The sequence below is a fragment of the Rhyacophila brunnea genome, unplaced genomic scaffold, assembly GCF_057557595.1.
Source record: "Rhyacophila brunnea isolate RB1 unplaced genomic scaffold, BYU_Rbru_1.0 scaffold_19, whole genome shotgun sequence".
Lineage (NCBI taxonomy): Eukaryota > Metazoa > Arthropoda > Insecta > Trichoptera > Rhyacophilidae > Rhyacophila > Rhyacophila brunnea.
Window position 1 is genome coordinate 10,637,743 of NW_028232848.1, and position 22,154 is coordinate 10,659,896.

The 22,154-nt window shown below is 33.6% G+C and overlaps 1 protein-coding gene across 4 annotated transcripts in view; it reads right to left on the reverse strand.

Annotated features, from left to right (window-relative positions):
• Window positions 1-5,189: 5,189 nt before the first annotated feature.
• Window positions 5,190-22,154, reverse strand: part of LOC147072743 (arrestin domain-containing protein 3-like) — a 48,483-nt gene continuing 31,518 nt past the window's right edge. For 2 of the 4 annotated variants that reach the window (XM_085946179.1, XM_085946177.1), the window contains exons 2-7: window positions 19,476-19,628; window positions 17,204-17,418; window positions 13,014-13,196; window positions 9,315-9,503; window positions 6,650-6,926; window positions 5,211-5,819 (exon numbers count right to left, since the gene is read on the reverse strand). In XM_085946179.1, coding sequence (XP_085802305.1) covers window positions 5,704-5,819; window positions 6,650-6,926; window positions 9,315-9,503; window positions 13,014-13,196; window positions 17,204-17,418; window positions 19,476-19,628 — 1,133 coding nt within the window. In that variant the 3' untranslated portion in view covers window positions 5,211-5,703. Of the gene's footprint in view, window positions 5,820-6,649; window positions 6,927-9,314; window positions 9,504-13,013; window positions 13,197-17,203; window positions 17,419-19,475; window positions 19,629-20,822; window positions 20,969-21,779; window positions 21,991-22,154 lie in introns of those variants that run through there. The other 2 variants (XM_085946181.1, XM_085946180.1) reach the window with 2 other exon arrangements.

Genomic DNA, 22,154 nt, shown 5'->3' on the forward strand with positions numbered 1-22,154 from the left:
TACTTCTCTACAAGGTGATAACACTAGGTAAGTCAGAAGTTAATGGCAGTGGTGGCGAACCTGTGGCATACGAGATGATTTTGCATGGCACGCGTTTGAAGAGAAAAAAATACCTATAATAATAATAAATGACAGATCGCAATGTATAAAAAATAGCAGGAAAATACTCTTCAAGAACAAACATTAAGTTCAATTTAAATATATAATTGAATAAATCAGTCTTCAAGACTTTATGTGTCACATATAATATTATCGCGCTAACCTCATCAGGCGGCGGGAAATACCGCATCGCGAACCTCTAGTTTTGATCGATTTACAATGCTTGATACCACTATTCTGTAATCATCTGATCGGAGCAATTCTGGTGTCATTTTGTGCGTAAAGAACCAAACTAATTAATACAATAACAAACAATTTCATTTCTTACCACAAAAATGACTGTACCAAATAAGAAACAAAAACTTGGTGAAGCTAGTATTAGTAATTCTGGCAGACAGTTACAAAATTGGTGGACCAAAATGTATGGCGTAATTGAAAAATGTGATAAAGCTATATGTGTGCCATGTTCTGTGAATGGTATCTAGAAGATCATATTTTTTAATAGACTTCTTAAAAACTATTTTATCCCTACAACTGCTCGGCACGTCAGAGAGTTGAAAAATAATATTTGGGAATTTTTGGCACGTGTATGTAAACAGGTTCGCCAACCCTGTTAATGAGAATTGTCTTAATTTTATGTTTGAAAATATTAGAGAAATTTAAAACCATAAATGCATTAAATAAATAAAATAATATATCTACAATATTTTTTCATACAATTGAACATTATTTCATTGTTCCCAATTCACAATCACAATTTTCCATTTTTATTTAAATAATAATTATAGCCTAGATTTATGTAAAACAAGTAAAGTTTAAATTTCATTTTCCCAACAATGACCAAATCAGAGTTATCTAGTTGTAGTGTTGAGGTGACGATATGTAATAGTCGATGAACCAGAGATTCATGGTGCAATAAATACTTGGCAATGGCCAATTATAAATTAAATACAATTGTCAACATAGTAATTCTTTGCTAAGTTTTTAATTAACTATTTCTTTTATGGCTCGTCTTAGGTAAGCACGCGCAACTCAAATGTATAACCAAAAAACGACTTTGTCTACGAACATTTTCACACACGGTTATACGTTTGAGTTGCGCGCGTCGCTCAACGCTTCGCCGACATCGCCCACGTAAGACGCCCAGTTATTCAACGAACAATTCACAAGATTTAAGAATGTACCATTCTAATTATTGAACAAACATAATTTTGAAAAACACTTCTGAGAAAATATATTATAACTAATAGAAAAAATCACCCGGCAGGAATCGAATATACATCTCTTGGGGTTACTCCCCGTCCGTGTATACCGTGCGTATGTATTACATAGCTGTTAGACTCAGTACAAATTTATAAGACGGTTTTGTGTAGCTTTTTGTGCTCAAAAATAATAGTTTAAACTAATTAAAATAACTGATAATACTGACTATTTATATCGGCCAATGGGTAGCCATATAAAGCAAATTCTATCGGATAACAAATATTATGTTGGTGTTATTGACCGTCTTAAATATTAAATTCAACTCTACCTATGTGAGATTTAATTGAGTAGATTAACTTATTGTATTGGTTTCATGTCAAGTTGTTATGAGTTTAGTTTCACCAACAGCAATTAATAGGGTTTCCATGGAAATAAGCCGAACCGAATGGTTTATGACGGTCTCACCTTACGCCGAAACCGTTTATTGCCGTAATAAAACTTGTCGAGTGTTCACCCACTTAGCTTCGGATTTGTATATACGGGCGCCGCCGTGTTCCATTATGCTCTATGCAAATAACGGTGTTTGTACATGCGCGCCTATTTGAAACAAGTATTCCTTATATTAAAACAGAAAAATATTTTTTCTCTATGGTCAGTTTTTGATGTCTATGGGCACTTAACTGTCAAATAAATGACAATTTCTCACATTTTGCCGCTAGATATCCCTAGTGGTCCATATATTTTGAACTCGCTATTACATTTACTTTCATATTATTTCTTTTATTTTTCGATTAATACTACATTATGGCCGGATAATCCGAATGCCGAATAAACGTTATTGAATAAATAATCATTACAATATAAACAAATGAAAGTAAATGGTTATCGTGATAGTATACCTACCTACCATATAATTATTATGCATAAATCGATTCCAGCATAATCATGTGAATTGAGTTGTTCAAAATATTTTATTACTTGTATTTATTTGATTTCATGAATCTGCGTCTGATGTGTATTTACTAACGAGACTCTTAAATTTGAAAGCGTCGCCTCTTTTACGAAATTTGCGGCATTGTAGATTAGCTTTATCTACGAAAGCAAAGTTTACTACCTATAAATAAAGCATTCATGATTGAATAAAATAAGCACCAATTATAGAATCAATTGTAAAATAGATAGTAGCATTAGACAATAATCAAAATAATACACTGAATCATAATGAAATACGGAAGAAAACAAGAACCTATGACAATTATCAACAAACGCGGGCTGTCAGTTGCGATCTGTCAAAAATGGACTCTGCCGAATTTAGCAATCGGTTTCGCTAAACTTATGGTAGAGGGGCATTAGGTGTTCGGGTTCGGCAAGATGCTTATGTACTAAATTTGGATGAACGCAATTATACGGGCGTATTATATATCTGGCGTAAAATCGCATTCGAAAATTTTGGATGAACATCCTATAAGTTACATCGGTAAAACGGGGTGAATAGAAGTGATGTGGTGTATTGGAACAGTTCCCGGGAAAAAGGGTTCAGAGTGCTACAGTAGCTAAAATGCTACTGTTTGCATTCATTCCAATATCAATGTTGTTTGATAAATAATTTTTTTTTTTGCTCTATGGAAACTCCGATAGGATAGGAAACGTGATCGTTTGTTATTCATCAGGCGTTAAAAAATTTGTTGCGATCCGCATGGTTGATCAACTCAACGCAATTAAATAAGTACCTACTTTTGTTCCAGCTAATCCACTGATTAAACAAATATGTAATACAATTTATATTTTCTAAATAAATGTTTCTTTCTTTAATCATGTTTCCTTACCTTCCCGTTCCTATTGAACCCGTTTTGCTGGTAAATAGGAACAGACGATAATTTTGGGAAAATATCGATGGCGAGTGAATAACAAACATTCCCATTCAATCCAGAGGCGAAGGGTGGAGGTAGGCTGTTAAGATTCGACATAAATAGTGCCTACTAAACTTTGTCAGTCAAATGTAGGTCTTTGTTTATATTGAATTAAGACTACGACGTGTGGATAGTGTTTGTTATTCATTTCAACCCTGCCTAATCAAAGCCATGGTAGATAATAGTCAAAAAATATTCGTTTAACCATAAGATATCTAAAATTATGCCATTAAACGTTACATGTTTGATATTTTATAAATAGAAGAATATTGTTTATCAATTTTGGTTTGGTCAGGCAGGGTTTAATGTAATTTAAAAAAACAACTACTTATTTGTAATATGTTTTCATAATTCAATGAAAACATATAATTATGTTAGCAAAAGTGTCGACTACTTTGTCAGATCGCCATGGCATACCTAAACTATTATGGTTTGAAAATACATAAGTATATTATAACCAATAGAAAAAATCTTTTTTTGAAAAAAGTAAGCCACCCCGATGGGGAATTGAACCCTGTATCTCCCGGGTTTACGCCCCATCTATGCATTACCATTATGCTACGACGTGATATACTAATTGCGAAAAATTTTAACTATTGGTAAATATAATACCTACTCATCAGCGCTCTTCCAAATCAAGCTACTTTGGCAATCAATTAATTTGGCAACAATTAAAATCTTGTGAATTATTCGTTGAATAAAAGAAATAGTTAATTATATATTATGGTTTGGTTAGGCAGGGTTTAATTGAATTTTAAAAACTAACCAGAACGATCTGCAAATTGTATTGTTAGTTCAACGAAAACTAAAAAGAATGAAAGAAAAAGTTTAGTGTGCACTATTTATGTTGAATCTTAACAGCCTATTTCCACCCCTCGCTACTGCCATTCACTAAACCAGATTGCTAAATTGCAAACACAACTTTGGCAAGTAAATTTAGCTTTTCAGACATCTAGCATAGGATTTAAATCGAATATTATAAAACCTGAAAACGTTCTTATTCACTCCGTTTTAACGTAGTGATGTCATTAGCGATAATGAAAAAATATGAGGTAGGTATGTATATCTTATAATTAATAAGATCTTTTTAAATAAGCGTTTATTATTATTATAGTTAATGTGTTTACCATTTTATCTTTTAATTCTAATAATGAATGTTGATAATATATGACAACTGCGAGTTGACATCAAAAGTGAGGACGCTGTAGTCTCATCTACAAATATGTAGTTTCCTTATTCAAAAATTGATAATAAAAACTATCCAAAAGTGATTATCAAAGAGGCATCATGGTTGAATGATTATTCTCAGATTATTGATGAAATAATTTATATTTCGGTAATATTATCAGTTTTTGGTCCTTAGTTTTTCTAACCATATTCTGTAAGAAATTGGCGACCCTTATAAAACAGTAATATATTTTCTTAAATTAACACAACATTACAATTAATTTTATACACTTATAGATGAGATGCACATTGTGTATACTTACGATTATAGTAAAAAATAATATAACTATGTAATACAATTACCATTCCATAAAAATATTGAGTAAATAATAATGAATAATAGTGAAATAAATATATTATATAAATTATATCCTCCTAAAAATCAATAAAAAGACAAGTTGCAATGTTTGATAATAATAATATATGACTCAATATATGAATGACAAATAAACAATTCTAGTAATGGTGGCAGTTTCACCGAAAGCAACATGACGTATTTAATTTTATTGTCCACACAAAGTTATATTTTCCAATAGACAGCATTATGTTACCACTGAGGCAGAGCAGTGTACAAGCTGGCACTGTCATAAAGTCATGGCCTCCACACCCTGAAGTGGGCCCCCAGGCCAGGCCATCTTTGGTAGCCCCTGCCCAGTAGGCAGTATGGCGTTCTACAGTAACTTTTCCAAATGGTGTTCAAGGTAAAATTAAGAGTATTTAGTATATTTTTTAACTATTTTAGTATTTTTTAATACATCTACTTGAATTATTGAATTGTGGAGTATTGACACACATCAAAATTGCATCGCATAAGTACATGTTTTAAAACCATAATCAACATTAATATTTGAAGTAAATTACCGTAGGCAACTATTTTACTATTGGGGTCAATTTGTCATGTCGTACGTTTATCTCACTTATCTGGTTGACCCACCACGCCGGGCCTCCAGGTTAAAGCCCTGTCAACCCCCACCTTGTGGGGGCCATGCATAAAATAATTATTATAATTATCATTATTTAATTTACCATTTTATTCAATGGGTTGTTGCTCTAACAGCTTCATTTTCAGTACTTTTTTCTGGGTTTTAACAATTGAGCCAAGCTTAGTTACCGTTTTGATTATATCGTCAACTTCTGTGTGTACAATCATCAATACAAGATACATATGTTTGTGGATTACAATACAATAAAGTTGATGAGTTGACGGTTACATTCAATCTGCATGTAAGACGAGTTTAATATAATATGTAATTATTAGGCTTATTTAGTTTGGTGGTATGACAAATCCATATGCGGGATAAGGTGGAGTAATGAATGGTATTCCATCATTTCCTGTGGTCTGAGCAGCAACGGGTTGACCTTCCCCAGATGTGGAGTTAACTGAGAGAAAAATACATAATATTATTCTACAAATTACAGTTGCTATTTTTTTCAGAAGATTCAGCGTTTACTTAGCGGTAATTCAAGGTAACTTATAAAAAAGGATTTACGACACATGTTTCGCAAACAGGTGAGCTTTTCGATTGTTCTGATGGGTATATTGTTGCCTCTGCATGACAAAACACACAACATAATTCCCCAAGTGTTTTGTTGGTTGCTGTCTTGAAAAGTAGAATGAATTTGTGTACCTAGGCTCCTTCGTAAATGTCGATAATAAAGTGAGCATTGAAATCAAATATAGAGTAATTATTGCAAATAGATGCTTCTATGGTCTACTAATGATATTAAATCAAAACAATTATTTAATATGGTTGTACAAAACTCTCGTGAGACTGATGCTGTCATACTGGGCCGAAACAAAGACGCTGTGCTCCGTTGACTGTGGTATTCAGAAAGATTCTTAGGCCATTCTGTGAAAATGGAGTATAGCGGCGCTGTTTAATCACAAGCTGTAATGTATGCGATGAGCTGGATATTGTGAAATTTATAATGATCGAAAGACTTTGCTGACTAGGACACGGAGAAGATGAACAATACATCAGCTAAGCGCTTAATGTCGACAAATTTGGAATGCGCTGGAAAATCACGACTCCGATGGCTGAATGCGGAGGAGATAGTGAAGAACAATGATGGAGACAGACTGTAGTGCAATTAACCATGATAATGTCTGAAGTTTTTCTAAGTTATGTGGTTTTAACGAATGCTATATTCTCACATCTTGTGCATAGCCTTGAAAAAAAACTAATTAAAATCAACATAAAGTTTCTTACCGACTGAATCGTATGAAGGAGGCGGACACTCTGCCGGGTTTGTGTATGAATGGCTCGGCGAGTACATTCCGATACGCGGCGGGGCGCTCGGGTTTGTTGAGTCCATTTCAGTAGAAACATCGGGCATGAGGTAAGATTGGTTGACAGGTACGTCAGTTTGCGCCACTTCTGGTGGTACTGCGGTGAGCGATTCGAACCCGGCGAGAGGTATCGTTCCTATAGTGACGGGACTGCTCTTTTCTTTGTCCATGTGACAACCCGAGGGCTCACATACAACCTGAAAATAAAACAAACACAGTAATCCCCTGCTTAAAATGTTGAAGAAAAAACGGTACTGTTCGGTTATAAGGAATACAGCGGAAAACACATTTTGAAAATAGCCGATAAACTGGATTATTTGTTAGCTTAACCTAACCAAACCTAACCTCACCTAACCTAAATTAACCCAAACTAACAAATAATCCAGTATATCGGCTATTTTCAAAATGTGTTTGCCGCTGTATTCCACATAACCGACTTGTACCAATACAATAATATAGACTGCGAAATCTTTAACGTGAGACCTGGCGGCGGCGCTCGTGTTGTATCTTGTCTATGGTTTTCGATTTTGAAGTTTTGTAAGTACTGAAAAACGAGAGGAGGGGATGTATTTCTCCAAGCCGGAGAAGCCAAACAATATTTTTTAAATACAATTTAACATTATTTAATTGACAACCACAATTTTCCATTATTTTAAATAATAATTATACACCAATCGCGAGTGGAGAACTACAAGGTTCTAAGTGTTTGTCCTTGGAGAAACAAAAGTAACAATGAGGCAGTGACACGAATAAAAACGCCGACCTTCAGTTGGTGTTTGAAAAAGAGTATGGTTGACAACATAACTATACAAATCTAGCCTTGTAGTCAATTCTGCCACTCAAAAGCCATGCGACAACCTCGCGACAAAGTACTAATAAGATGTATATAAGTCCCATAGTCCTTGTCGGCAAGTCAAAACTCGACCTTTCCCCATACAAGCAACAGTTTACCATTCAGCAGCTTACCAAGTCGTCGATCGTAAGACCCTTACTGTCAGGGCGAAAATCGTACGCGAATTCGAATTAAAGTCCTCCTTCGAAAGGAGGCGATTAGCAACGCGAAAAACCGGATACCAGTTAACCGTTAACCGTGACGTACCGGCGGAGTAATTCTTTTCGCGCGCTCTCGGACGAGACACGTGGATTTCGCTACGTATTTTTCGAGGTGACGTAATCGAAATAAATCGCGCCATAGTTTGTTTTTGAAATAAAAACAAATTAATAAATTGAGTTTGTAATAATAATAACAAACTTTAGAAACTATTTAATAGTTATAATAATAAATTTTAGAAACTATTTTATAGTTATAATAATAAATTTTGAAACTATATAATAATAAACAAACTTTCTGTCAATAAGTTTGTAAATAAAAATAAACTATTAGTAAATAAGTTTATAAATATGAATGAACCTTTTATAAGCAGTTTATAAAAATAAAAACTATTTTTTAAACCTGATATTATGTGAATATAATACGATTGTGACGTTGTAAAAGAAAATATTTTACGAAATAAAAATAATTATCGAACATCTGCGTATACTTTCCTCAGATTGAGTGTGAACATTTTGAATCTTTTTGGAAAGTTTCATAAAGATTATATAACAATTAACTAAATAGTTCACGGACATCTTGATAAGTTTTAATTGTTTGAACAATAACAAATAACTTGATTGTGACACTGTGAACATTGAACCTGAATAAATTTGGTATCACACCGACCGAGAGTTTTATTTGGGATAATCAAAAGTTGTGTTACCACAAGGGAGCTCCACCCCCCTAATTCATCACTAGTCTCCTTAGTGACGACCCGGTTACATTACTGAGCTAGCCGCGAGCCGGGTCATGTCAGCAGCTTAGAATACTACTTCATTGTTGGGTTTGTTTTTTCAAGGACGAACACTTAGAACCTTGTAGTATTCGGCTCCCGTAATGTTAATGAAGTAAAGTTTAAATTTCATTTTCCCAACAATGACCAAATCAGAGTTATCTAATTGTAGCATTGAGGTGATGATATAGTTTCAGTACACAGTAACGTGCGATAATTTGGTATGACATGAACAAATTACACTAAACTGCATTATCAACTCAATATTGAAACATACCCTACATCTGTGCTTTAAAATATCAATATAGTTATCGTATAAGTATTGTGTGGCCATTTTGTTCTATCTGTCTCGCAATATCGGAATAAGAAGAATATGTTCAGTATTTGACAGTCCTACAGTAGCCGAGTGGCTTACGCGTCGGCTTACAATATCGTGGGTCCCAGTTCGAATCATGGGTCTGCCAAATACACATATTGTTTTTCAATGTGTGTCTTGAATCAGAGTATGGACCTAATAGGTTGAGCAAGTAGCTAACGTCCATTTCTCGTAATAACAAAATTTTGTTAATACAAACCTCCAGTCTGTGGGGGCCCAGATGATCCTATTAGGATCGGATATGGTAAAAAAATAATATTTTTAATACCCCGTGTTTAAATTATTTTTATGACTCAAGATGATAGGTTAATAACAGCTTAATATCAGGTCTCCGCCACTGATGTATAGTAACCTCACACCCGTGACAGAACAAATTATCTTACCACTATTTCATAATCCACGTCAATAATGCCGCAGTTTTTTAAATCAGAGACGGGAAGAGGCGGAACTTGCATGAGTTGTTGCCAATTGAGTGACATGTTGCGTCTCACTTTGCCAAATGACAGGTTCGCAACATCCGATTTAGTTTGCTTAGTAGTTTCAGAGGGAGTGAGAGATCGGAAGGTGACAATCTGAAAACATACATAAGTAATCTTTAGAAGTTATTTATTTATTCAGAAAAAGTATTGTGGCCTGAGATGAAAAGTTTATAATTCTGTGGAACCACATATATGTCTGAATATGATAGTACATGATAGTACATAGTAGTAGCACAACGTGGTATGGAGAGGTGCATGCTGGGCATAACGCGAAAGGACAAAACGAGGAATGAGTGGATAAGGAAGCAGACAAGGGTTTGCGATGTAATAGAGTTTATTAAAAGCCTTAAATGGAGATGGGCTGGACACATAGCTCGAAGAAGAGACAATCGTTGGACAAATCTAGTCATCCAGTGGTATCCAAGAAGTACAAAACGTCCACAAGGTAGACCTAGAGGCCGCTGGATCGATGAAATGATAAAGTTCTGCGGAAGTACGTGGCAACGCAATGCACAGGACCGAGAGAAGTGGAAGCAACTTGAAGAGGCCTTCATCCAGCAGTGGATAGATTCAGGCTGATGATGATGATGATGATGATGATAGTATAAGATTTTAATTTTACGATGTGTATAGAATGGTGCTCTTTGTTGTGTATTTAGTGAGACAAAAATGTGCAAGCGTCATGTTGGGGCAATTTATCTTAAGTTGATTTAATTAAATAGTACACAAAATGAATTTTATCATGCTTAACCAATATGTATACAAAAGAAATATGAATGACCTTCTAAGGCAGGGTTTCCCAAACTTCTTCTGCAATGGAACACTTTGCAAACCCGGAAATTTTGACGGAACACTGCTTATTTTTTAGGTTGGGTAATTCCTACTAGTAAAAATTAAAAACAATGTAATTAAAACACATTATTTATTTAGTAACTTTTTTTAAATATAAAACTGTAATATAATATAAACATAAAAATATGAATAAATAAAGCACTTATGACTTTGATGATTTTAAGTTCTTGAATTGCATATCTTCATGATATCAGGCACAATATTGGTAAGTTGCATTCTAATATCTGGTGTGGCGTCGCGCCTGTTCCTGCACTATGACTTCGTTGCAGCATAAAAAGAAAATCCCGCTTCGCATAAATAGGCTTTAGAAAATGGAAATAAAGCAATAATAGCTTGTTTTGAAAAATTCTGGTACTCTTCTGATAAACTCACCCAGAAATCATAAGTCTGATGTTTGTATTATTGTTTCAAATCAGAGTCACTAATTAAATCAATTAGATTTTCATAGTCACTTGCACTTAAGCCTACTTGTTTAGCTGTCATAGAAAATGGATTCCGAACCCAGGAATCGTCCTTACTAGTTTTTGGAAAATATTGCAAAAGTAGATTCTTTACTTATTTTGGTTTTACTATTTTACTTCTATTTAGTAGAAGATCTTTAAAAATGTGTTGCAGTGTATAAAACCTTTCCAAATTGTCGCGGAACACCTATTCAGGTTCGGCGGAACACTAGTGTTCTACGGAACATGGTTTGGGAAACCCTGTTCTAAGGTATCTACAGCATTTTGAATACTACAATAATATATAGGCAGTCCTCAACTTTCATATATTAATGCAAATCTGTACGTTTCCATGCAGTCGTTCCCTGAAATATTTAGCCCTTATACATTTATAAACATGGGTGAGAAAAGGAGAAACTGACTGACAAAAAAAAATTAAGACTCTTCATATGATTGAGATAAAGGTAGAAATAATTAAACATTCTGAAAATGGCAAATCTTTTTGCGTTCATACGATTAGAGCCGGTCCATGATGGAAATAAATCTTCAAAGATTGTTTCCAAAAGACATGGCATAGTGATGATAGATGAAATGGAGAGCTCTTTGAGTTTTTCAATTATTCAAGCGAACGCTTTTAGTTTGCATGAGGATTGCAAGACTCGATTAAAAGAAGATTCTAACAGTGCATTTCAAGCAAATAAAGGCTGGTTTGACAAATTTAAATTGAGGTATTCTTTACATAACATTATATTCACTGAAGAAGCACCCAGTACAGATAAAGATGGTGGAAATGAATTTAATTCCTCATTCGCCAAAATTTTTTAAAATACACTTTTTGATGTTTTTTTTACAATGCTTTACTTTGTATATTCAACATTCGTACACATTTTCTGGAACCAATTACTCTCAAACAACATCTTCTTGTCAACGTGTTAAACTGTGGACTAATAAGCCCCTCTTACTTTTAACCGCACTGCAACGACTTCCGGTTATCGACGAGTTGTCCACGTATTAAAACTGTGTTATATTCACTTGATAAACTTGTATCTTGCTAGAGAACTTAGTACCTCTGTTATATTGTACAGATTGTGACCTTGTACATATGTAACCATAAATAAACTCTCACTTCTCCATCATCATAATAATAATTATAATAACCACGATCGTCTTTCATCTACAACACCATCAACGACTCCAACACTACTTAAAAACTATCTTTGTTAAACAGGTTTGAAGCAATGAAAGTGAATCTGAAAGCTGTTATCAGGCTGTGGAACTGACATAAATAGTACAGTAGAACCTCGATATAGCTGACTAATGCGGGTGAGGGGGTGTCCGTCAAAGCCGAAAGTCCGTTATATAAAAACAAATAAAATCCAGTTTATTCATCTTCAGATGATACATATATCCAGACGCACCCGTTGTGGAGTGACGATAATGTTCGATGTCAACACGCTTGCTTTCGGTAATCCTGCTTTGAAAAAAGAATCAAGTTTTGTTTGCACTTTTGAACTTTGCTGTTTTTTTTATATCTAAAATTACGAATATGCGTACAATTTAGTTGAATTACATTACCAGACGAATAGTCAATAAATGTTGTTAGTCACTTAGATTTAAAGATGTATAACAATAACAGGATGTTTTTAACAGTTTTAAAATTTGACCGGATATTTTGTCTGTTATATCCGTAGTTCGTTATATCGAGGTTCTACTGTACACACTTTGTTAGTAATACCTATTTTTTTTTCATTGAACTTACAATACAGATTGTAGACAGTGTCAGTTAGTTTTTTTTAAATTGACTGATGCATAAGCATGGCATACCCAGAAGAAAACATATGGGAAATTTCCTTTGATTTTCATTGTCATATGCCTCATGATATTACTATATGGCAGTATCTGACACGCCGCAGATTTTTAATGACACACGTTGAATGTAGAACGAAGCGAAATAGAGAAGTAATACCGATAATTTGTGGCTTAGAATTTCATAACTATTCAAACAGATGTCATTGTGTGTTTAATTTTTTAAATTATGCAAATCAATCGACAGTGGCTATAGTAATATGAGTTTGAAGTCGGATGATATAACTCCCGAAATTTGTATGTGCGGCCTGTCAATCACGACCTCATAGAGCGAGAAATCTCGCTGAAGGCATAGAACTGATTAAACACAAAAATTGAAGAAATTTATTGTCGATTTGATGTTGTTTCCTTAGTGTGTGGATAGATCTGTGAGTATTCATGGCATATTTGAGGATACTTCTATGATATATTTAATAGTTTATAATAGTGAGTAAATCGTAAATACCTTCCTAAGGTAGATCTTAATGTCGCTGATAGAAGTCGTAGTATTGTTTTCGCACGTAACGTCAAATGGCATGGACTGGCCGGAGCAGAATCCGCTCACAGGTAAACGCACATCGATGGTTACATCCCCAGAGACACAGCAGCAGCATCCCAATGTCTTCACCAGTTCAATCTCCACTGGATTCTGTTACGATAATAATATAACAATATTAATTAGGCAATTTTGAGGTACTCCATGCACAATATTTATAAGGTCATTTAACAAACTATGACATTATTCAAACATATCGACTGCTTAATCTACAAACTGGCTATCTCCATTTCGGCAAATTGTTCAGGAAGGAGAAAAAACATAATAATTTAATTGAATTTAAAAATTTATTCCATAAATACACTTATTCAGAATTTTTTTTTTTTTACAAATAAGCTGCACTATGAACTAATACATTATTTTAGCTTTCTTTTTACATATAAATAAAATTTATATAAAGAGCGGCGTTGTTCCATTTACGATATTGGAAATTTGGCACCTGCAGTTGGTTGTTTTGTGTGAAGAACGATAATACATTTATTTATAAGTTTAGGAGTTGGAAATTTTGTGTGAGCATATAAAACATGCTTTATAACAAAATGCCATCAAAATTTAATTTTTGGTCAAAAGTGCAGTTAGCTGGTTTGCGGATTAAGCAGTTGATATGCAATGATTTACTAACTACATGCAAAATACCATGCTCGATCCTAAGAGGAGCATACGAAGCATAAGAGTAGAGTTTGTATTAACAGATAATATTTTAAGAAAATCGAATTTGAATAGATTAAAAATTGAAGATGAAATTGACATATGTGTCGCTGAGTTTCAAAACCCGCTATAACACCTTTTTGAAATAATTGAGATATATATATCAATGGATTCGTTATTAAAATCTCTGCATGAAAATTTTATTGTCTCTTTCAAAGTCCGCTACGATTGACTGTCATTTATGAAAGAAAATCAATGTGCCAATCAATTCACGCTATAACACTATGTGTTACATTCAAAATCCCCTATAACACAACTGACCAATAAGAAGCGAGAATCAGACGAAATGCAACATGGCCGCCAGTACATTTATGTTGGGAGTTGCGGTAGGAGTGCTGTTTTGTTGATTTGATATTCTTACGATTTATAGTCTTAAAATGTGTGACGAACTTATAAATATGGTTAAATCTACAGTTAATAAAGCTATGAAGAGGTTGAGCTAACCAAAATCTTGGAAAGTCAACGAAATACGCCTTCAACGGTAAGTTAAATTAGACATAAATGTGTTAAAAATGCGCAGGTCATCATCAGAATTTCCAGTGGCGTGTAACTCAATTATGAACTGGTTAAAAGTGTTCTTTTCTCTAATATTATATTTTTATAATTTATAATTATAAGTTTATTTTTCTGTATAAATTTCTATAAAAACCTTTTGATGGGTAATCGTTATCACCTTATCACTTATCACATATTCAGCAGTGGCAGTGTTATGTTATTTAGAATATTTTCAGTATGATTTTGTGAAGAAAACAGTTTGTTTGTCAAGCACGCCACTGTTTTAAAGAAAATATTTAGCTCTACAGTATTATTCAAATGGTTGCTCTGATATTAAATTTAATACTTTTCATAACATGTGAGCACCAAACCCCATAACACCGATTTATTGGTCAAGCACTAATGCGCTAACTAACTAAATGACGATAAACCATGTAAATTATTATATTTTGGACCATTTTTCAATGGCGCCATTCACAAACCGCACTTGTATGTCATCAATGTGTAGGTACTGCGAAATGTTTTATAATTTATTACACATAATAACTTAGTTACTTTATAAGTATAACAAATACTTTTCACATTCAAGTTCAAGTGGTGATGCTACTGGCTCAGCGCGGTGACAGATTATTTGACTCACTTATTTACATGTTATCGACTTATAAAAAATGTTATGAAAAATAAAGAAGGCAAACAATTAATTTACTCAAGTAAAATATAAAATGAATGAATGAAACACGTTTGCAGTCAAATTATGAGAGTACCGCGTCACTCATATTTTTTAAAACCAATATATTTTATTTTATATTATTTTTGTGAGAACGAAAAAATAAGCTATACACACAGTGTTTTTATGTAAATTGCATTGCATTTTTAATTGAATTATTTTTACTGAACAATGAAAAATTGTAACATTTTTAATAATTTTTAATGTTTCCTAATTTTTAATTATGTCTTTATATGTAATATAGGAACAAGATGATAATGTTTTTTTTCATTTTAAACTGCTATTTTAGAATATTTACCTACTTATAATACTAATTTTAAATGATAAAACGTTTATTAAATACAAATATGTAAATCTTTTTCATCCTACCACGCGCCACCAATGGAAGATTCTGACTTTAAGTTGTCAAAAGTTTCCCTAACAAAATACGCTATAACCTTCGATGGGTATTTCAAAAACCGCTATAACACTATGTTACTTACAAAACCCCCTATAACCAAACATTTAAGTCTTTTATTTAATCAGTGGACTAGAATACAATATAAATAGATATGCAAAATATTTCCAAAAAATATCTATCATTGGGCAAAAAAAAGAAAAACATCGATAATCCCTTTATCCATAAACGAGAAGTTTTTATTGATTTTCTCAACAAAACGAAAAGGTGTTATAGGGGGTTTTGAAACTCAGCGACACATATCATCTATTTGATTAAAACAATATTTTCTGAAATACATAATATATTTATTATATTTTGCTATACTAGTAACATATTGTTTCTACAGTAGAGGGATATCTTTATCAAAGTCATGGTGAATAATTGTCCAGATATAGCAGTGATGACGAACCAATGGCACGTAAGATGATTTTGCAGGGCACGCGAATGTTTTATTTTGAAAAGAAGAAAAAATACAAAAAAATATAATTAAGTTTTACAATAAGTATATTATATAACATTAAAAAATAGTGACGACATAGCCATGCCTATTTTTAACATTATTTTTATCAATAATATTTGCCGATCGATGCGCAAACGGAAACGACGAAATTCATGCATAAATGACAGATCGAATTGTATAAAAAATAGCAGGCTAATATATTTAAAAAATACTCTTGAAAATTGGTATTATGTTTAATCAAATTATATAATGACAGAGATGGTCTTTAACCTTTATGCGTTACACAAAATATTATTGAACTAACCACATCAGGCGGAGGGGGAAACCGCGCAGCGAATCTCTGATTTTGATCGATTTACAATGCTTGAGACCTCTGTAGCGAGAGAATGCCTCATCTGATCGGAGGAATTCTGATGTCAATTTGGGCATAAATAACCAAACAAAGTAATACATTAACAAACAATTTCATTGCTATCTACAAAAACGGCTTTAGTTATTCAAATATAACACCTGCTTGTTATTTTGTCTCCAACATGATTACTAAAAATGAAAAACCGTTTAGTGATGGGAAATATACTTCCCCCATAAGCAAAAAGGCAGCTATTTGCCAAAGTCACATTTTGAGATAATGAGACATTAACGTTTTTTCAACTTTCCTTAATAAATTTTTAAATAATATGGATGAATCATTAAATTTGATATATGGTATAAGCAAAAACCAGTATATTTTCAATCGATGCTGTGTTTTTGCTTATGAAACTCGTTATAATGTCTTTTTGTTTAGAATAACTACCGTTTTTGTAAAAAAAAATGAAAAACAATATGTCGATTATTATACTGAAATAAATTTTATACCGCTTTTGACTTTACGTTAAATGGTTCAGAATTTCTCGTAGAGTATTATCTGTACACTAACTCAATTTGTGATTTTTGTCGAAAAGCTGCCTTTTTCCATATGAGGGCAGTCTATGAAAGAAGTGTGGTTAAAATGCTCCTACGATCTTTTTGAAAATTAAATAATTTAAAATAATTCAGCCTTCAGAAACACGGTAAAAGATAGAATCTCAAGAACTCAACTTTACTTTTTAAACTTGTAACATACTTATGCAATTCTTAAAAACCTTTTTTTTCAGTTTTTGCCCCACGAAAAACTGCTTGGCACGTCAGACAGTTGAAAAATAATATTTGGAAAATTTTGGCACGCGCACGTTAAAAGGTTCTCCAACCCTGAGATATAGTATGAAGAGGAAAAAGATGATGGTACGACTCACTCTGTATTCAGGACTCCTGTTCAAATCCAAATGTGACACGACCATAAATGAAATTGAACTGACAGTCTTATCAGATTTCCAAGGTCTGTCCACCGTAACGTCAATGGTGTACCGCACAAACCCCATTTCTCCTTCAAACGAAGATGGTAAATTAAACGGAAGCTGGCAGGTAAAAGGGTAAACATTTTTTCCAACTGGTATTTCCATGGAATCACCTGCAAAGTTTAAAATATAAAAAATGTAAATAACATTGAGCTACCATACCATACCATACCATAATAATTTTGCAGCGAGACCCATGTTCCAGTTATGTTTTAAGATAATTTTTCTTGAAAATGTGAAAGAGACGAGAAAGTGGCATGAGGAGTTAGCATTAGTGACTAATGGCAGACACAAGATACCAGTAGCGGGAATGGGACAATTGGACTCCAGACAATTGGACGCCACACTGTCGTAGACACGTATACAGAACGTAGACGAGGTATTTTAATCAGTTTCTATCTACTACTTACTAGTTTTAATTCATTTTACTCTTAACATAATGTATTCTTTATTGCGGATAGAGAAGCCTAAGGCTTTATATAAAATAAAAAACTCTTTTTTCGTTGGAAATTAAACATTTTCACGTATAAATCATTATTTACGTCTGCATATTTATATTCTTACCAACTATTAAATTATAATATAATAATTTAAATATAAATACTAATATTAAATATTTTTTTAAAGTACCTATAAGTACCTAACGTCTATTTATTTTAGAATTCCGTGGCGTCCAGTTGTCCCAGCGCCAAATTGTCCTAGACCCACCAGTAGCGAAGAGTGGAGGTAGGCTGTTAAGATCCACCATAAATAGTGCACATTGAACTTTGTTAGTCATACATATTTGTTTTTATTGAACTAAGACCACAATTTACAGATGGTATTGGTTAGTTTTTAAAAATCAATGAAACCCTGCCCAAACCAAACCATAATAGATTTGGTATATTTTGGGCGATATGACAAAATTGTGCACACTTTTTCATTCATACTTATATAATATTACACTTCATATTGTTGGTTCATTTTTTTAAATTTATTAAGCCCTGCCTAAACCAAACTATAATAGATAAAATTTATTATTCTATCTATAAAATATCCAAAGTTATGTATTGATACCAGATGAAGGTCTCCCATGGGAGACCACCGCAAAGGGTCTGAACGAACTATCGACTGTCCCAAAAACCACAGCCTGCCACAGCCTACTTCCACTCTTAGCAAATAATAAAAATTTCAAAAGCAACTTCAACTTTACATTTAACTACATAGTAACTTATCAACAGACTTGCCAACAAATAAATACTTAGCATTTAATTCAATTGCCTAAAGCTATATAAAAAAAACAATAATAACATGTTTCGCCACATGGGTTCCTACAATCGGATACTTAGCCACGTGGGGCGGCGAGACACAAAAGGTACCATAAACGGCCACTCGAGACCACCGCCTTAGATAGGGAGATCCGAGCGGAAAAAGAGAAAGGTCCGCTACCCGCTGGTCGACGATAGAAAGATCCTGCTCCCGCTGGCAAAGTCTTCTTGTCACGACCGTTGTCCTGGTAGGATCCCTCCACAGCAAGAGCTATTGCCGATAAACATGGCTAACTTCCTCTGGAGTTCCTCCCCTTTGGGTCGTACAGTACTGACATAAAATTCATGTATAAATAAAACACGGTTCTTGTCGGTTTACACTTTACAGGAAGCCAGCAGCGAAATAATTTTGAAAATAGCCGATATACTGGATTATTTGTTAGGTTAGGTTTTCATTCTTGAATACATGAATTTTGCAAAAATCAGCCATGAAAGTTAAATTAATGTTCATATTGAATCTAATAAAATTAGAGACCGTATAGTATACGGTCATCTCTTTCCAATAAGAAAGCTCACAGCGAACTGTGCTACAGTGAAATGTTTTACGAACAATTTACATGTAACCCATGAAAAGAGGCATGCTGTTGCGCACGATCGCGCTTAAGTTTTTTCACTATAGCCACCTGCTTTACCTATTCGGTCCATACTCTGGTTCCAAACACACATGCACACACAAAAAATGTGATTTTCCCAGACGTGAGATTCAAACTTTATAAGCGGACATGTTGATGCTCAGCCATTGCGGCCATTAAATAAATTTAAGAAATGAACTATAATGATATTCCGTAGGTAGTATTTGAAATAATTACCAAGAATCAAAAAAAAATGTACTGGGAAAAGTTTTAATTAGAAAGAAACCCTACCATGTTCGCTGCCAACAATATACAATGAATTATTGAAGTATTCTTCATGTCCAGAGTACGGTATTATCACTGTTTCGTCTTTACCATCTACCCGATGACTTTCCTGTTCGTTCCATGATGTTTCGCCTTGTCCTTTGATACTTAATCCGATTCCTGAAACAATAGACACATTTAAAATAAATTGTTTATTTAATGCCATATGTATCATAATAAATAAATAAATCACAATAATAATTGATACTAAGAGATATACCATCGTAAAACGTCAGGTGTTCGAATTTAGAACTAACCTCACCACCGTATAAAAAGTATTGAATGATATGTCAAATATTAGTGTGTGGCGTCGTCACTCAGCGGACAACTTATACTGGTGGATCTATTAAAGCCCTTTTATGCTACATGTTATTTTTATCACAACCGGCAGGGCAGGCTGCAAACTTTTCTCCTGCTCTAATGATACATGTTGAAAGTCAAACGAAACTCTTATTAAATTTTTTGTAATCTGTCATGGTTTAGTATTTCACTATTATACCAAAAAAACTTTAGATCTTCTAAAACATTTAACTTTCTATAGCAAACTGAGTTTAATAACGCCTGTATACGTGTATGGATTTACTGGCATCAATGGTGTGAAAATGAAACTATCACGATAATAACTTACAAATTATTTTACACACAAAAGTGCTGACTGTCTCGTCAATCTCATTTGTAATCGTAAGCGAGACGAGTTGATGCCATTGTATGGTGCAATTTGACAGGTTGTGAAAATTGGTAAACATTAAAATGCTGTGTGCGGTATAGTCCGTATTGTTCTACTGCGCATGCGCATACGTCATACAGGCTGCAACTATCGCATGAAAATTGGGAAGTCGCTAAACTTTTTTGAACCGTGCATGCAGTTTTGCAGCATGCACGATAATACATGTTTATATCTGCATTTTATCATTATGGTTGTGACAATACATACTACCGCCAATAAATCCATGCAAGTGTAAATGGGCCATAATGCCCGTTTACACGTGCATGGATTTACTATCGACAGTAAGTATTATCGTGGCCATAACAAGAAAATCTATGCGTTAACATGTATAATCGTGAAGTTGGCAAGATTGCATGGATGAATCAAAAAAGTTTGGAAGCTTCTGAATTTTCATGCGACAGTGGCGAACCTGCCGGCAAAAAAAAGAACTACGGACGAACTTTCAGGTTGACCGATTTTCACTACCTGTCAAATAGTACCATAAAATGACAACATCTCGTCTCGCTCACTCTTAAAGAATGAATTGGAGAAACAGTCAGCACTTTTACGTGTTAACAGTTATTGTCATGATAGTTTAAAATACTCACTGTTGCCAGTAAATCCATGCATGTGTACAGGCGCTATCTATTATAGGATCGCCAATACTGTATCTAAACGATTATGGTTTGATCAGTGATGTCCCGTGAGGGTAAGCAGATTGAGCGTCGGTTGGGGGCGGCAGTTACTCAAAGGGCTGCAAATCAAGGAATATCATTTGGAATAACATATAGAAATAGTTACCTAAACTTAGTAATAACGAAAATATCTTTCCATTAAAAAATTAGGTCACCGGTTTTATCGGGTTCGCGATATCTAGTTTACTTCCGTTGCCGTTCGAAGTCCTCAGTGACCAAAAATGACACGAGCAGATTTGTGAATAATTAGTCTGATATGTTGTTAGTAATGTATCCATACAACACATTTCTTAGACTTATATATTGGACTCATGAAAGGATGATAAAAATACTGTATAAAAAAATGAGGCGGCATTTTATCTAGGGACATCACTGGGTTTGATATTGGCAGAGTTAAATTGAATTTTCAAAACTAACCAGCACCGTCTGCAAATTGTATTCTTAGATTAATGAAAACAAATAATTATGAGTGACTAAGTTTAGTATGCACTATTTAAGTCGGATCGTAATATTAGCGTTGAATAATAAAATCAAATTGATGTTTCCATCCTCTTAAATCTTATTAATTAAAAATAGAATAACATTATGTAAAGATTGATTGCTTGATTTCATATTCTAGTAAATTTCGACATATTACTTACGTATACTGTCAAATTCAACGATACCTAGGCATTTATGTTTAATTAAAGTCAATTAAAATGTCATTAATGAAGTAAATGATATGGGAGCATAATTATTATTGTTTTATTCTTCAGATATATATATTTGACAGTTTTATAATAAAACATAATAACGTGGGAGGTAGCTTTCACTCAAAAAGTATTATTTATTTCTGATTAAATAAAAAAATTTCAAGTTGAGTAAACTAACCTCTTATTCTTTCAGGATTATTCAAAATTGTGTACTCTATTTTGCCACTGAGCATTTGTCCTGGGAAATATGTAATCCATTGATTGTCGAGTATTATTTCGAGGTCTTGCATTTTTTGTTATTGTTTTAAACTAATCGAAGTTCACATTTAATAAAGTTAAAAGTTTACTAAATCCAGGTTTAGCAGTAGCTGTCAGCTGTTCAAAAGATTAGAAAATGAAGTTTGATTGGTCTGAAGTCGGGTCGTGTGACCTTGATTGTATTATACTATAGTCACTACGGTAGAATTCGTATAACCATAATCAGAGATATTGAACCACTTTGTCATAGTTGATACTTCACTTTGTTTATAACTTTACTTGGTACAGTTCGGTT